At 43.0% G+C, this 18,487-nt stretch overlaps 1 protein-coding gene across 11 annotated transcripts in view; it reads right to left on the bottom strand.

The window, feature by feature from the left end:
* COP1 (COP1 E3 ubiquitin ligase) overlaps positions 1 to 18,487 on the bottom strand; it is a 134,882-nt gene that overhangs the window by 54,830 nt on the left and 61,565 nt on the right. For all 11 annotated transcript variants that reach the window (XR_008468238.1, XR_008468239.1, XR_008468240.1 and 8 more), the window contains 3 exons: positions 15,743 to 15,851; positions 13,883 to 13,964; positions 5,669 to 5,785 (listed from right to left, as the gene is read on the bottom strand). Coding sequence is in view for 8 of the 11 variants with exons in the window: in XM_054213199.1 (XP_054069174.1) it covers positions 5,669 to 5,785; positions 13,883 to 13,964; positions 15,743 to 15,851 (308 nt within the window). In the remaining 3 variants the exon portion in view is untranslated. The remainder of the gene's footprint in view (positions 1 to 5,668; positions 5,786 to 13,882; positions 13,965 to 15,742; positions 15,852 to 18,487) is intronic.

Here is an 18,487-nt window from a genome sequence, read left to right on the forward strand (position 1 = left end):
GTCTGATCTCACCCGGACTGCACAACTTGGACATTCAAGCTGCCAACTGCATGCATTTTCAACTTTTTTTTTTTTAAAGCAGGGAAATGGTACTGCTAGAAAATATATGGGTTGAGGGCATCAGTGCTATTGCTGAGGCAGAACAATAACAACTCCAGTCATGATTTATATAACTAGTTTCAGGATAAAACCCTATCTGTTTTTAAAAAGAGGGAAAGACCACAGAACTACCTGATTTTGTATTCGGAAGTGATTACAGTTTATACTGCCCAATGTTTCAACCCAGTAAGCATGCAAATAGAATATTTTATTAAAGTAACGGACAAAAGGGATCTTTTCTTCTTTATGTGCCCTCTCCACTGCAACAGATTTTATCAGGCTGCAGCCAGATGCACTAGCTTCCTTCTCACCTGAAGTGCCTGTCTGGTTTAAGAGAATTATTTACCAGACCAAATACCCATTCTTCTCTCGTATAGGCTCTATTTCCAGTTTATCGCTCATTTGTTCTGTTTTAAGCTAACAAAATGATCCTTTGGTCATCTAAAAGCTTTCAGACTGAAGAGTCCAGAAAACAAACATATATATCATTCATATTAGATGGTAATCCTGGGATTTGCTTCTATAGTACCAACTAAAGCACGGTTTCCTATTGTATCTGAAGCCAATCCAGTACTCTCTACTAAAGGGAAGTGCTCCTTATGGAGATACACAATCTAACAACACTCTCGACCAAGGCTACCTCTGTATCAAAGTGTCAAAGGAACTCCTTCCATCAACCACTAATCATGTTTACCAACAGGTAAACTGAAGCACGGAGGGCTTGACCAAGAAATCCACATAAACCCCAATTCCAACCCACGTGATATCCTTTTCAGGAGACATTATTCAAAGCAGTCACTTCACATTCTCCTGCTGCTGCCAGTGATGGGCAGGGACCTGCAGAGGAACTTGGCACAAGGGGGAAAGGGCTGTTCTCCATGAAGGAGGAGCAGTATGAGACAAACAGCAGTGAGCAGTCTAGTGGAGTCAACATAGTCTCATCGGGGAGAAAAGCCCAGCCAAAGCTGCTGCAGCAATAACCCCTGTTTCACTGACTGTGCTACAGGGTTTGCAACCTGGCCTCGCTTCAAAAAAAAAAAAAAAATCCATTGCCGCAGTCCTTTGGTTCACTCCTTTCATTTGACAGTACAGCATGAGAACTGAGCGTGGGTGGAAATGCGTGAGTGCGACTACCTACTCTGCAGTACAGCTGAGGGACCCAGCTCAGGGTGAAGCTGCCACCACCCACAGCACTAGACACACAGAAGTGATGCCCTCACTCCAGAGAGCCTCTGGTTTGAGGACCAGAGGACCTCAGCAGATAGAGGCACACAGGGAACAAAAGGGCAATGAGAACACTTTAACAGGCTGCTGCATCAGCTCACATAATTCATGCCACTTGTCAGTAGACCTCTATGGGGACTTTTAAGTATTTTCCTTCCCATTTTTCCGTAAAAGGGAGTTCTTCTAAAATTGGAGAAAGTGAGAGAAAGCACAAAGGTACCTCTCTGAATATTTTACCTGTGCACAAGATAGCATCACTGACAGAGGTGAGCCAACATACAAGATTTTACTAACAAATGAGAAGGGATATCTAAACTGGAGACGGGTAGAAAGGACCTTAAGACAGCCATGCTATTTCTGTGGAGAATGCAAAGGGAGAGCTAGCACAGAGATTCAAAGAGATGCCGATCAAGTTGAAGCATCTGATTAGGAAAACCCACTTCAAAGAGGCACTTCTAATAGATGGAGGCAAGTGGGCAAGATGAATTTGCCAAGGGCAGAGGAAAATGTTTCATTAAGCAAGGTGTGAAACAGCAAGATCTTATGAAAAGGGTTTCAGCTGTATGAATGATTAAGACAGACCCTCAAGAGAAAATAAAAACAAGAAATGAAAATTGAAAAAGTCTCCTAATTTCAAAATATTAACACTGAAAATATTTACATGTGCAGACAAAATTGCACTGCTAAAGCAAGGCATGCTAGCTTGCAAGCTATTCTGCATATAGAAATGGAGGAGAGCTGAAACATGTATGTTTACTAATTTAATAATAGTATACTAGATTAATTTACTTCCTCCATTTACATCCCGAGGTACCAATACTCCCCCCTCCTGTTTCCTTCCGGAGAGGGCCCACATCTTGCCTAGTCTTGCCTTTACCCCGACATACTTATAGAAGTTTTTCTTGTTATCCTTGATGCCCCTAGCCAGACTTCATTCTATCTGGGTTTTAGCTTACCTGATCTGGTTCCTGGCCACTCAGACAGTTTCTCTGTATTCCACCCAGTCAACCCGTCCTTGCTCCCACTCTCTGTAGGCCTCCTTTTTGCTTTTGAGCTTGTCCAGGAGCTCCTTGTTAATCCACGCAGGCCTCCTGGCATTTTTGCCTGACTTCCTCATTCTTGGGATACAGCACTCCTGAGCTTGGAGGAGGTGATCCTTGAATACTAACCAGCTTTCTCGGGCCCCTCTCCCCTCCAGTGCTTTTTCCCATGTTACCCTGCCGCCAAGCAGGTCCCTCAAGAGGCCAAAGTCTGCTTGCCGCAAGTCCAGGGTAGTGAGCTTGCGGCGTACCTTCCTTGCTGCCCTAAGGATCTTGAATGCTACTGTTTCATGATCACTGCAGCCAAGGCTGCCCTTGAGCCTGCCATTCCCCACCAGCCCCTCCTTGTTGGTAAGGTCAAGGTCCAGCATAGCTCCTCTCCTTGTTGGCTCCCCTACCATTTGAAGAAGAAAGTTGTCATCGACACATTCCAAGAACTTCCCGGATTTCCTGGGACCTGCTTGTGTTGTCCTCCCAACAGATATTAGGGTGGTTGAAGTCCCCCATGAGGACCAGCATCTGTGAACACGATGCTGCTCCTATCTGTCTCCAGAGGGCCTCATCCTCTCTGTTGTCCTGATCAGGTGGCCTGTAGCAGACCCCTACTGTGATGTCACCTGCCCCTGTGTTCCCTTTAATCCTGACCCATAAGCTCTCCATTGGGTCTTCATGCATCCCTAGGTGGAGCTCTATGCACTCCAGCTGTTCATTGATGTAGAGGACAGCACCCCCTCCTCATCTCCCCGGCCTCTCCTTCCTGAAGAGTCTGTATCCCTCCATTCCAATGCTCCAATCATAAGAGCCATCCCACCACATCTCTGTGATGCCAATAAGATCATAGCCCTGGAGGTGTGCACACATCTTTAACTCCTCTTGCTTGTTTCCCCACACTACATGCATTTGTGTAAAGGCACTTCAGCTGGGTACCTGAGGGAGCTGACTCACTGACTGGAGGGGCTGCATTTCCTTCATGCTGTTCTTCAGGTGATCTTCCTTTGGGGTGTTTTATCTGTGACTCCCCGGTTTCTATTGCCTCAGGAGCTCGTCCCCCATAAGACTTTAATTGTGCTGCAGCATACCCAAGCACATCTCGGAGCAACAGGTTGAGGGCCTTAGCTAGTCGTACATGCAATGCTGGGAAGTCTTGGCTCTTTTACCATTGACTATATCACTGAATAATTAAAGACTTCAAAACTGAAAATCCTCTGAGTATGTGAACAAGCCAAGGCAGAGCTAGGCCAGTTTTCTAAAATTGCCCACTACACTGGTCACTGAATTAGTGTTTTGCATCGCCCATTTTTTATTCCTACTGGGGGGCAAACAGGAATGGCCAAGTCAGTGTGCCCAATCCAACTTTTTTACTTTCCCCCCAGTACTACTCCAGGAAACAAGCTTTGACTCTCCCTTATTTAATTTTATAGCCCATGTGACAAGTCACACTATTTACAAGTTAGATCACTAGTTTCATTTAGCCTATGGAAAAAGTAAACAAGACCAGCTGAAACTGACGGAAAAGCCTTTTTCTCCCTCATAACACATGACACAGGACTGTCTGACTGTACGGAGTATGAAAGTAGACACTAACTCATTTCTTTGCTGATTTTTTTAGGAGGTCAGAAATAACATCTTTCAAGACCCCAGTATTTCTTTTAATTTCAATGCAATTTTTTTTCCACGTGCATCTATGGCTAAAAGATCAATTACAATTCCTTTGTGGGAAGTCATTCTCATCAGTCCAATTACTCCATGTAATTGTTTCAGCAATCATAGTTAAATACCCATTATAGTTTTTGTTTAGAGACTCAACTACCAAACATCAAGCAGGTGTAAACACTTCTAAAATTTTATCTTGTCTTCCTCCTACACCTTCTTCCCCAGTACAAATACCATTTTATTCCTCAGCATTCTCTAAATCGTAAGAATGCACATGATCTCATTTAAAACCTCCATATAACTCATAGTGCTCACTAATCCTTCTTTCCCAAACGTTCTTGTTGAAGATGAGCCCATGGTGGTTTGTTAGATGCAAGCATGGGGACAGAGACACTCCTATCTGCTTCCAGCCCACATGCCCTACAGCTCCAAAAGTCTTCACAGATTTATCTGGGCCTTATTCCCCCTCTGCCTTTCAGGTGGGAAGGAATCCCAGTTACTAATTTATCAGGAAGAATTCTGTTTCGTGGTGCTTTTCATATCTATTTTAATCAGTAGCTGACACGTTTGGAGCTCGTACTCTCATCTTTCCCTAGAGCCTTTCTCAGACAGCACCTTTCATTCAAATGCTGCTAGTAGGTGTTGTAATTCAATTCTGTTCTTGCCTGTAATTCACTAAACTTCAGCAACATGCCTGTCAAGCAAGTCAACATTTTACACTCCAACTTGAATCCATTTTTTGCAGGGTATCAAAACGCAAATTTATTTTTTCCTTTTAAGAGTCACAATCTAAGTAGAACCAGCCTGGAAACTGGAACACCTAAATGAAATGGCAAACCAGTGATTGCAACTATGGTCAACATATCTCCTGAAGTCCATAGACAGCAAATGTCGTCAGAACATCTAGTTACAAGTGCATTAAAACTCCCCGAGGAGAAAGAAAATGCAGAATTGGTTAAACATTTATGGCATCTCCTAGTTTCAGTTGTTGCACGCGTAGCATGATACAGTTTCCTCCCAAAGCGATACCCGCTCTGCTCTCAAATCTCTGTATTATCACCAAAACTATTTAATTTAAGTGAATAAAAGGCTCATTGTGACTTCCCCACTGACTACTTAAAAAACCCCACATTAACAGCGGTGCTTTGCCCAACCTAGCAAAACATAAGCCCACCCACGGGTATTGCAGTTGCAGCTATGGGAAAAAACACACAGCCACTGTTTTACAGCACGCCTCAGGTAAAACCAGTTAAAATTCCCAGTATGGCACTGTAGTATTTACAGAGCAATGCCGTAAATCAGAAAGAACAACTGTCACTATGTTAACACATTAATTTTGCTGTGAAACTCTCAAAGCTGAGCTTTGCCTGGCTGCCTCAGTGATCTCAAACACACCAGCTGACTTGCTTTCATGAGCTTTTATCTCCAATAGAGGCACCCAAATTAAAAAGTCAAGCTGCAGGATGAAGTTGACACTCAGGTATCGTAACGTCTTCTGGGTGACTGCACACTTCAAAAGTTTAACACAGAGGCATTTTAACTGCAAAGTTAAATTTTGCTGGACACAGCACCCAACAACACATCTTTGGGGGGAATAAGAAACAAGGGAAGGAAGAACCACTATCTCTTTGCCCCAAACCCCTTTTACTCACCTGCACAGCCAAAAGCTAGGTGATACCTAGAAGAGGGGCTGAATTTGACACAACACACATTAGCCTTGGCCTCGATGCTTGCTACTGAGTTGTCCAAGTTGGTAGACCACAGCTTAACTAGAGAAACAGAAAGAAAGAAATGAGTAAACAAAAAACAACAACAAAAAAACCAACCTCATCTGAAAGGCATATAATCTAGTTGTTTCATAAACAGTATTCTGAAAAGCTTCAGTTACCAAGATGTTAGTGATTATAAAGGGTTAGTTGCTGCTGATGGCTGGTAGGCCTGAAAACATTCTCAAGTGTGAACTGTAAATATTCTGCCCACCTCCATACACACAGGAGATGCTGAAAGTCCATATCCTGCACAGCTGAGAGCAGAGCAGGTGAGCAATCACATGTTAGAATTCCAGCGTTTAAGGCTACCAGACTGCAGACCAAGAGCAGGAAGGCTTAGATCCTTTTTGTTCCTTGTCCCTTATCTGGGATACAAGAACTCGGTGCTCCACAGCAGAACTGCTTTGCGCAGAAAGAAACGTACCTAATTGTATGCTTGAGCATAGTGAGCAAGAACAACTTGTTTTATTCTCAAGAAACTGGCACAGACAGGAATGAAATCAGTATGCTGGCTTCCTACGTTGATATGTTTCTTTGGTACAAGAAACTCTTAACTGTTTCAAGAGACTATCGTGTGAACACTGATTAAGCTTCATGGTACAGAATGAGCTCTTCCCCCAAGTACTCACTGCAGTGCTTCATGGGGTTACCAACAAAAAACACCAGTGGCTTTTCAAAGGACAGCCTTCCCCACCCTCCACAAACATTTCAAGTACCATTTAACCTTAAAGATGAAGAGTGCCAGGTGCTACCCATGTAGGCAACCTTAAGGTGCTACCATGTAGGCAAATTTAAAAGCACTTTGCCCGTGGTCCAGCTGAAGGGGCAGCACATTGGCATCAAGTCGCATGGCTGCCTACAAAGGCAGACTGAAGACTTAAATGTTCTCCCTTCCCCCTTTCCTTGATGAGTGGGTTGTGCTGTGCTTGGGTATCACGATCAGCATGCTGAGGCAGGAAGCAGAGCAAGCTGAAGCCAATGTTTGAGCACACAGGAGCTACATGAAGGTTTAATCCCCTGAACAGCTGCCACAAGCTGCCTGGGCTTCTTCAGATCTGCGGCCAATGGGTCCTCTGCTGTCTTTTACAGAAAGGTCACTTTGGAAGGGAAGTGAGCAAAAATGGCAAAAGAAGAATATTGCTACCCACCGTGGTCAATAAATGAGGTAAGCAGTCTTATGGTGTGTCCGCCCCACCCTCTGAGGACCCCTCTGTATCACCTCTTGGTCAGTCTTTCCCAGGAGCTTCGAAGCAGCAGCAAGGCTTCCACACTAAGTACTCAAGGATGTTTTACATGGTCAAGGAAAAGAAGGAACACTGGCAGGTTCATTCTAGCGCAGCTACTTTTTAATAGTACAGCAAGCAATGAAAAGGAACAAGATGGAAGTGGTTCAGTGCTTAGAGATACTGTTTAGTGATGGTTTTTGTCAGCGTTCAGCTGACAGTTGGACTTGATGCCTGGAAAGGTCCTTTCCAACCTAGGCAATTCTATGATTCTAAGATTGGGCTATTTCTGACCATACCTAGGAGAACTACTTTAAGGAAGAAGGAAATAGGTGACTCCTCAGAGCTCACTAAGGAATCATTTTAAATACAGCACTGTGGGGGTATCTGACAGCTGCCTGGAACCATTATAAAGCAGCACACATACACCAGAACTACAAACACAGATGCATGCTGTGTTTGCATGTAAGCATTATGGAAAATGCAATGCAATGCAAACAGCACCCACCCTGTTGTTGGTTTTCAGAAATAAAATCCATTCTCATTTACCAGAGCTATAATAATAATCTTAAACATCTAGCTACATTTCTAAATGAAACCAACAGCTTTGCAAGCATGGATTACAATGCTCTCTTCTCCCAGGTGGGACTGGATGATACACCTCCTCCACCCTGTTTTGTACTTGGGGTCAGGGAGGAGAACTGAGCCAGGAAAGCCGATTTTGCCAAACAATAAAACATTAGCATTTTGCTTTAATGAACAGACACCAAGAGATGTACAGTCTTAGCTGCAGTGGCAGTAGAGGACACCAAGTTTATGGATGAGATGGTATAGGAAGCAAATAATGCCATGATTACGAGAGGACACTGTTGGCAGACAACTTTGCACCAATTCAGGCAAGTGAGAGAGATCACACAAGCTCACAGTTCAGAGCTATGTTCTGCCCAAATCTAGTACTAAAACCACACAGGCTTGTCTTGAAGCCTTCCAACAAGGTATCAACATCTAAAGTTGCATCTAAAGCCACGAAGTCTCTCCTTGACACCACCTCTTATAAACAAATGGCCATCTGGTCTCAGTTAGCAAAAGCTAACTGTGGGCTCAGGTTCAAGTAGTCTCCTTTCTTCATTGAAGTTTTCAGGTCATAAGCTGAGCCATTTAGTCTGGTGAAGATTCAACCTGTGTGCTCAAAGCCATCATAATATTCATTACAACTAATAGACAGAGATTAGAGTCTGCAGTTTCTGTGATCTAACCACTGTGGGATACGCTGGGCTCCCATTATATCTTAGTCAGTGCCATAAAAAAAGGATATATGCGGCACATAACACGTAATGAAACATGTCAAGTTTTCCCTAGAACTGCCCATTATTTTTTAAAAAGATCTGACGGGTTAATAAAGCATAAGGGTAGAGTTTATTTGCTGTATCTTTCAGCAATTTTGCTGAAGTCAAGGCAGTAATTATGCAACATACAGATGTTTTGATAACACCTAGAATTGCGCTGATGAGACAAGCGACCATCTGAGATTGACTATTTCTAATATACTTGATCTCAAAGCATGTTTCCTAATTTTGCAGCTGCTCAGAGAGACATGTCTGCACGGCCAAATGTCTACCCCTCACCAAACAAGTAAGGAGATGCCTCCAGAACAGCTTTTTCTGTTTAAAATGTTTAGGTCTTATCAAGATAAATTTTTTATTTAGTTGGAGCTTTACATCAAATGTGTAAGTTTATAACATTTGGTCACAACATCAATAGACAAGGGGAGAGCAACTGACATCATTTACCTGGACCTGAGCAAAGCCTTTGAGACTGTCTCGCATGACATCCCAGTCTCCAAGCTGATAAAATATGGGTTTGATGGATTGACAATTCAGTGGATAAAGAACTGGCTTGACGGCCGCACCCGAAGAGTGGCTGTCAATGGGTCCATGTCCAAATGGAGGCCAGTGACAAGTGGAGTCCCTCAGGGGTCAGTACTAGGACTGGTCTTGTTTAACACCTTTGTCAGCAACATGGACAGTGGCATACAGTGCACCCTCAGCAAGTTTGCTGATGACACCAAGCTGTGTGGGGTGACTGACGTGCTGGAGGGAAGGGATGCAATCCAGAGGGACCTTGACAGGCCAGAGAGGCAGGCCCATGCCAACCTCATGAAGTTCAACAAGACCAAGTGCAAGGTCCTCCATCTGGGTCAGGGCAATCCCAAGCACCAATATAGGCTGGGAAGCGACTGGCTTAAGAGCAGCCATGAAGAAAAGAACTTGGGGGTGCTGGTGGATGAGAGGCTCCACATGAGCCATCAGTGTGCACTAGCAGCCCAGAAAGCCAATCATATCCTGGGCTGCATCAGGAGAAGCGTGGCCAGCAGGTCGAGAGAGGTGATTCTCCCCCTCTACTCCACTCTTGTGAGACCCCACCTGGAGTACTGCATCCAACTCTGGAGCCCCTACTACAAGAGAGATATGGACGTGCTGGAACGTGTCCAGAGAAGGGCCGTGAGGATGATCAGAGGGCTGGAGCACCTCTCCTATGAGGACAGACAGAGAGTTGGGGTTGTTCAGTCTGAGAAAAGAAGGCTCCAGGGAGACCTTATAGTGGCCTACCAGTATCTTAAGGGGGCCTACAAGAAAGCTGGTGAGGGACTTTTTAGGACGTCGGGTAATGGTAGGACTAGAGGAAATGGACTAAAACTAGAGATGGGACAATTCAGACAACGTTAGGAAGTTCTTCACCATGAGGGTGGTGAGACACTGGAACAGGTTGCCCAGAGAGGTGGTGGAAGCCCCATCCCTGGAAGTGTTCAAGGCCAGGCTGGATGGGCCTCTGAGCAACCTGATCTAGTGGGAGATGTCCTTGCCCATGGCAGGGTTGTTAGAACTGGGTGATCTTTAAGGTCCCTTCCAACCCTAACAATTCTATGATTCCATGAAATTAATTTTCTATACATTATTTCCATGTCTAAACACTGACTAAAAGTGGCAAAAGCCTGTACTGCAATAGCTGAAGGTATCAATGTACACATTTGGTACTGATAGTAAGGATATTTCATCCAGCCTGTCATTCCTGAAACTCTTATCTGGTCGTGTGATGGAGAGGCTGCTGTTACTCTGAAAGAGCTGTAAACCAGCAATAGCATATTGCTACTGGAAAACCCATTTGCACAGATTAGAGGTATCCCTAGGAAAGGGGGAAGCTGCTGAATTGTCCTGCTAGGCAAAATTTTGGATCCACTGCCTTGTGCAGGGTCAGGAGGGTAATGTAAACTGATGGCTGTTAGCAGGTAATGACCACAGGGTACTCCTTGTGGAAGACACAGTCATACAGATATTTCAGTTGGTATTTTAACTACCAACATCTTCTTGAAATTTCAAGCCATTCCCAGTTGAATCCAACAACCCCACAAATCTCCAGGAAATTATAGAACTTTTTAGCCAGGAAAATGAGCAAACTGAAAGTTTAACCTGATATTTTAAGAGCAATAAACACCTATACCTCCAGTTACAGTCAGCAGAAACTGAAGGAACAAACGATCACTGAAAATGAAGCCCCAAACAATCCTCTGAAGTCCTCGAGAAAGCAGAGGAGCAAACTCTAATCTGCAGTTCTCAGGCTAGTTCCCCTTCTAGATGGTTGTGCTTTTTTATGAAGCCAACTCTGCAAATGTGTTGCCCCCCTGAATTCAGGGTCACTATAAAAAAAAATAGCTGTAGGATTGGTACCAATGCTCTCATTTACCAAGGCAGCATGGAAGTTACTTTTCTTAGATATAGTGAAACAGATGCTTGCATTCCTCCCTGCCGTAAGACAAGCAAAAGTAACCTCTTGCTATGTCTCAGAGCTCTCAGGTGCTCCTGTTGTGCTCCACCTTTCCATTTTGAGCTGGGAATAGTGAAGGGACTACAGCTTACAGACAGGACATAAACCCAGGACTCTTTCTTCAGTTGAATTTGTCAGTACTGCTTGTATCTCCTCAAGCTTCAGAGAGTTTCAAAACCAACACAAGAGCAGAGAACAAATGCTTGATCACTCCAAAACAGGTCTCTACCCCAGTGGAGACTTAAATTCTACCCAAATGGTATCACCAAATATTTCACTCCATCTCATCTGCTAACTTTACCATGGTCACTAAACAACATTCCCAATCCAGATCAGACAGTTGTAAGTCGTTAGCTCCAGCCTTATCCTGGCACTTTGATGGCATCATTTTGCTTTCACAAATTTAAATGATCTTTTCTCCTCCAACAGCAGAAATTCACCCTTTCCTACTTAAAGGAGAATCAGAGCTCCTGCCATTATTATGTGCACAGGGGAACTGAAATTAAGACTGTGCTGTTCCCCCAACCTCCTTATAGCACAAGTGAACACTTTAATTTTGCTCACTGCTGTCTAGCTGGTGTACACCTTTGGATCCCTATAGATATACACAACTACCTTTGCCCCTTTAAAAGGGAAGGACACGACAACTGTAGATAAAAGCAAGGTTTTGACACACACAGCAGTTACTTCAAATACAATAATGCTTTTACGCTCTCATTACCTGCTATTAAAGTAGAAAGATCTTCCATAATGAAGATTCCTGGATTATTTTCATCTAACAACGAGGACAATGCAGGACCCAAGGCCCAAGGATGCTGTTTCTAATTGTATCAGAATCATTTTATCCCTAATAGCACTCCATTCGTTAGCACCCCCTTTGCTGTGCTGGAGCCCTGGCAGAGATAGCTGTGAAGTACAGGATTTTTCATCTAAAAGCTCCTTCCCCAATACATGCCTACCCAGCATACCAAGTGCCTTAAAAATTAGCTTCCAACTTGAAAAGACCAAGGAGAGATGGGCAGATAGACAGGCAAGTTGGAAGAACTGGCAAAGGTGTCACATTTTTGCTGGCTTGTCCTGATCACTCAACAGGAAAATGTTATGCTTTCTGTGGGAATGCGGCAATATTAGCTCCAATTGTTCTGGTCACACCAATATTTATTAGTATTGAGATTTCTTGTTAGAAAGCCCAGTGTGGCCTCACACAAGCAGAGAAGTAAAAGAGGACAGGAAGGGTACACAGAACTTGGATTTCCCACCAGACACGGCACCTGGCCAAATGTGTATTGTAGGTACAGAAAGCTGGCCAGAACTCAACTAAACGCTCCTGAACATAAGCAGAAGGCAAAAATTTAAGTTAGGCAGGTTTGAGTTAAGACACTCATGATAGGTATTACCTTTTCCTCATGTTTAACCCTTTCAGTGTGATCACCAAAATGGAATGTGGACACTGTAACATTAATTTGGACATTTGCTACTCTCATTCTGTACTTTAAAGACTTCTCCAATCTGTGCTTATTTCAAACACTTCCACTCAGGACTCCGTTTGTCTCTAATGGGCTTGTTACATATGCAAATCACAGATAAACCACAGTAGAAATAAAGGATAAAATGTTCCAGCCCAGTTTATTCCCCAAAACCTCGATACACCTTCAAAACACCTTCGTGAATTGAAATGCAAGTTACATAGATCTGCCGGCTTTATTGCAATAATTTCCAAGTAAACACTACACTTTTAGGAACTATTAATGAAGAAGTGAACTGTTATATTAGAGACAGGAGCTGTGCTTGCAGCTGGCTTTGCAAAACTGGACAACTTGTTAACATGCTAATAAATGCATGTCTACCCGGCAGATACGCTTTTTCAAATGCATAGCATGAATGGGGAGCAACGAGATGATGAGGCTGAAAATTTACAAGGTGAACTGTTCGCTCCTGCTGCATTTAAGCACACAGAAAACACCCTTGACTTCCACCAAAAAGGGAGGGGAAGCGTATTAAAAAAAATAATATTTAAAACACACCTTAAATATAAAATAATCATTAAAGCTGCATTTTGTAAGTGAAATCACCAGCTACATTAAGACTGCCAAATGCAATTGAGGAACACTAATACAGTTTGTTTTTTTTTTTTTTAAACAGAATTGAAAAGCATTTTAGAGGGGGGAGCAGCTTTCAGAGTTTAATGTTTATGAAAAATTAATTTATCATTTCAAAGCAAATCATGAAGAGTTCTGTCCAGAGCTGTATCAGCCCAGCTGGGAAGGCTGAAGCTGATCCCCACTGACTATGAAAGGAAATCTAAAGCTCTTGCCGCTTAATAACTCTAATTTGATATTGTAAACGTACTACAGATAAAATTTTGTTCATTGGGGATGAAGAATACTGCGTGTCTCTCAGTGCTATCCTTTTCTTTACAAGCTTCCTATTTCTTCTTAGAAGGGACATTTTCTACCAGTATGTTGGGAAAGGGCTTGTCTTAAGGATTCTTTCCGAAAGCCCTGCGCCAAATGGACCCCGGAGTGTGGAACGCTGAGAGTCGCTCCCAGCGCTCCCAGGCAGTCCACCATCCGACTCTGTTAAGCTCCAAGAAACAGACTGCACATTGTGAAAGTGGGAAGCTTCTTGTTGTGCAGTCTTTAACATTCAGAGCTACAGGTAAAACAGCAGCAGGCGTTTTTAACTTCTGCTTTTTCATCAACAACCTCATTTTTGAAATATAAATACATGTTGTTCTTTTGAAAGGCCCCAAGGCTTTAACTCAACAAGCTTAACTAATGTTAAAACACATTTTGCTTTGTTTAGTGTCCTGGAAAATGCTAGCTAGAGAGCATATTACCCGAAAAATGTGAACATTGCACCAAGAAATATTAATCCAAACAAAGCCTCTCCATTAATATCCAAACAGTTCGGTAATATCTTTACACATTACCACATCAACTACAATACTGAAGGCAGCTGAGGAATCAGCTACTTGAAATATCACATTTTTGTTCCTCCAAGGGAATGCAAAGTGTAAACCTTCTGCAGGGAGACTGAAAAAGAATAATACCTTTGGCATCATCTGAGCCTGAAGCCAATAGTTTTGGGTCCATCAAGTTAAAGTCAACACTCCAGCACCTTTTCTCATGTTCCTGTTTAGAGAAACAAAAAAAAAAAATATTGCAAAGCAGTGAGCTATAATCCGATAAAATAGTGAAAAACAACCCCAACACATGCTGTTTGGCATAAACTGTCAGGAGAGTCCTGGATAGAGACGCTTATTGTGTTTAGCAGTTTCTCAAAAAAATATTGTTCTCCCAATCAAACCAATGCTAGTAGTATGCTAGACATGACATGAAAGCAGAAAACAGTAAAATGGCAATTTTGAAAAATAAAACTGGTTGTATTTTGTTCTTTTATTTGAAAGAAAAGAAATAATGATTCCAGGAAATACACATTACAGATCTGGTTTTGCAGCACGGTTTGGCTGTGGTTCCACTGTGTGCTGCTTCTTGTTCTAGTGGATCACAGTTTTATTTCCCAAAACCAATCAGATGCCTGTTCAAAGCAGTTTCAAACATCTCCTCTCCAAAAGTCCAGGAAATTCTCACTTTCCTATTGACCTACGAAACAAAACTTCTGGTGTCTGATCCTGTGTTTTTCCACTGAAATATTCTTACAAGACTGCACACTCTCCCCCAAAACACAGAAAAGCTGGTTTTGCTATGCTGGCACATCCCATATGGAAGCAAAACACTGCATTGAATGAAACCCGAAATTCAGTCAAATCCTTTGTTTAAAGCCTTCATTCAGGCTTGCAAGACAATGACACAAAAAGCTCACCAGGACAAAGTCACTAGAGGATTTCTAATAACATGCGAAGCAGACATCAGTATGCATGCCTCTATGCAAATACAAATAAAAAACTCAATTTATCAGACAGGAAGCAAGTGAGTTTGTTTCAACATAAGCAACAGCCGGTTCTCTCTAGGTTCATTATTTAGCCTCATAAAGAAATGCAAAATATATTTGAGAGGAAAACAGACAAGATTTATTTTGTCCAGTATAATTTTGTTTTAATTGAGGTATGCAACGGATTAGTGAAAACAAGCATCATAAAGTGGCCAAAACACAATGAAAAAGTAAACAAGGGCTTAAGTAGGAATAAAAACTTATGTTGAGCTGTCAAGAAAGGGGAACTGAAGGCCAGTCTGCAGTTCATTTGTTAACACTGACCAGTGTCAATGCACTAGGCTACCTACGCAACAGCCTGCAGCACTTCCAGCTTCTCCACGAGCAGAACAACCTCTCTTCCAACCGCCCTGTTCTGATCACTGTGAGAATCCATTATACAGAAACACAGCGTTCAAATTGCATGAAAAGACAAAATGCCAGAAACTTCTCCTGAAACAGGTCTCGCTGTTGAACTCAGCCCACTCGCACGCATGCGCTGCATCAGGAAGGGTTCTGCCTACCACTCTGTTCTCCCAGCCTCACACTTCGCACTGCATTTTGCTCTCCTGCTTTACAAGCACCTGCAGCAGCAATCACCACAGGATTTTACAAAAGGCTTTTGACAAAGACCAAAGTGGAACAGGTATGGAGAGACAGAGGTTTCTAAAGAAAGGAGAGACAAATAACTTTCAGAAACTCATTTCTCCCCACGCAGATTCCCTACCTGAAAGCAGCAGCAAGGAAACGTCAACTGCCTCACGACTGTGACAGGAAGATATAGCTGCCTCCCTCAGAGGACTACAGCTCAATAAAGCTGCGCATATAAGACACGTTTACCAAACAGGAGCAGCATCCATTTCACCCTGTGGAACGTAAAAGCCTATTGCTGGACTAGAAGCAGAATCTCAGACTGAATACTGCTCCCCCTGACACGGTCCATGGCATAGGAAAGTATTGCTCACTGATTGCACGTTACCTGGTAGACTTTGGATCTTTGTCCTGTGAATCCATCCCACAGGATGACTGTGCCTTCATAGTCACTGCTGGCTAGCAGGTTCTTGTGGTAACTACTCCAGCTGATACAGCTTAAAAGGAAAGAGGCCCAGTCAGTCTTATATTAAATTATACCTTACAACACAAAAATCACTCTTGCAATACATCAGGCTATTAGTGTCTTTGCAAAGCAGACAGCATTTGATCAAGCCACCCCACTGAAACAGTCAGGAACAGACAAAACCAAAACCCACCAGAAACATAACAGACTTTGGACCACGAGTTAAAAGAAAAGCTTTACTGGCCTAAGCGATGCTGCCCTCTCTCAATATGAAGTGTTAGGGCTTGAGATTTAAAAAAGTGTTGATCTCTAATACTGTGATTGTTGTGCTATTTGAATTCCACACAAATTCTCACACACAGTTCAGGGTTTGAGTCTTAGCCTTTTGCCTATAGCTGCTACTATTATTACTACCATAAAGATATTACCTAACAGAAGCGATCATGTAAAACAGAGGTGCACAGATGGTAAATCAGCCTCTCCCCTAGCACATACATAACATACCTGTACCTAGTGCAAATGAAAGTTTGACTTCTGAGAAACTACTTCCAGCTTTCCGTAAATGAGGAACAACCTCCCCACACCTCCTATCCAGAAGGAAACAGCAGTTTTCTATGGGCAGTTTAGGAGATGTTTCTGATTGAGTACTGCAAAATATATCACGTAGGTTTATATTTTAAACTGAATTAAGTGGCTGTGCAAAACTAAATGACAATTCCACTGACAAGCTCTAACCATCAGCAGACAAAACAAGAACAGCGACACTGCCAAGTCACAGTCATAGTGTTCTGGCACCGTGCCTCCACTCTGACTCCCAAAAAAATGTGACAGAGGTAAGAAGATTTGTAATACTTGTTCACCGATTTTTGGACCATCTGGCACAAAAGCATGCCAGTTGGTATCAACTGTGATGCACGTAGCAGAAGCTGAACTGACAGATACAATTCATGCAGGTCATCAAACAGCTCTGACACAGTTAACTAGATTATGGTGGCCTTGGGGCTAAGTTTTAACCAACAATATAAACTACAAGTCCATGATTCTGTAACTTTGTAGTACTGCTTTGATCAGTGCAGCTACCCGTTGAAATATGATGTAAATACATGGATACTGACTTAGGAATGTTATACCTTGGCAGACTCTTGCTTCCACTGGACACATGCAGCCCAATTCCCTTGGGAATACAGCATGTACACACAGAAAAGGGAAAAGTCTTTTTCCAATGTAGTTAAAATATATAAACACTGTTAAAGTAGTCATTAAATAGAACAGTATCCTCAGCCCTTGCACACGCAAGCACTGTTCACAAATGTATCATCAAGGAGGTATCACTACATGAGCACTGCTACCATCAGTTACCCACACAGAAGCGCAGCTCTTGACAGTCTATGATTTACTAGGAGCCTCATTCAAAGAGGCTTAAGTGGCTCCCTGAGGACCAAATGAAGCTGGCAGGCATTGCCCACCAGGACTGCAAGGTGAAGGCTGCGGCAGTCCAGAGATAACAGTGTCTGACATCTGGAGCCTTGTTTCCAGGCGGAGCAGTCAGTCACCGGTGGAAGCAGAAGCGGTTCAGAGCCCTAGAGCTACAACACAGGGAGGCTCTGGGCTGGGAAGAGGCACCAACTAATGGCAGGGGGTAGACACTGCACTAGGCATTTATTGGCTTCAAACCTGTTCCCCTGCCATCTTATCTCCACTGAAGTCAGGGCCTTAAGGAAAAAAAAATAATCTGTAAGTTTAGCCATCACACAGAAGCAGGAAGAATACAGCCCAGGGCCAGATCTTAGAGAATGCAGTCTTCTATCTGGACAGCTCTGGAAGCACATCAGGCAGCATCAGCAAGTGGAGAGAGTCCTAGAGAAAGGCAGACATGCTAGTGCCACCCTGGCTGGTTAGAGGATGGATGCTCTGTGCTAGGGGAGCACAGGATCCACACCTGACTGGCAGAAGAGAGCTGGGTATTGCAAGCTGAACTACGAAGAGGATAATCATGTAACCACATCTTGTCAAAAAAGAAGTCGCCCCGGACAATGAAAATTAGAAATTACTGAGTAGGCAGAAAAATATAAAGGACAGAGTTTAACAGTTCTGCTTGAGATGTGATAGATCTAAGGACATAAGGAGTGTCAGGTTTGTTGGGAAAGGTAATACTTTATTGGATTGATCAATATAGATGGAGAAAAATGAAGGGTTTTGCGACCAAAAGCACGTCCATTAGGTCTGGCACAGCAAAGATCAAGCTAAGCACCGTGTCCCACTGAAGTCTGATGGGGTTAACGCTCACTTGGAAAGCATCTGTAGATAGACTGAGAGGGGAAAACAGGAACTGACATGTGAAAAATGTTTAGGGATTTGCAGCCACTAAGTGGTTCAATTAACACCTTTTAAGTCACACACACCATAAATCTTTCATTTTTAAGGAATACGATTAAAGGATCATAATAAAAACAAAAACAATCCTGTTCCAGCTCTCTGCCTTAATTCTCCCCTTCATCACCACCCAACTCTTTACAAAGTCTGAAACTAGAGCATTCTCCTTGACATTGCAATACTTGAACTTCTTTATAACTGAAGTTCTCAAAAGCACAATTCAGGGTTGGATCAGGTGGAGGGGAGCTCCCTCCCCAGGTAAGGGACACTTTTTACCAAGTGCCGACTGTCTTT

Source organism: Rissa tridactyla, chromosome 8 (genome assembly GCF_028500815.1).
Source record: "Rissa tridactyla isolate bRisTri1 chromosome 8, bRisTri1.patW.cur.20221130, whole genome shotgun sequence".
Taxonomy (NCBI): Eukaryota; Metazoa; Chordata; class Aves; order Charadriiformes; family Laridae; genus Rissa; species Rissa tridactyla.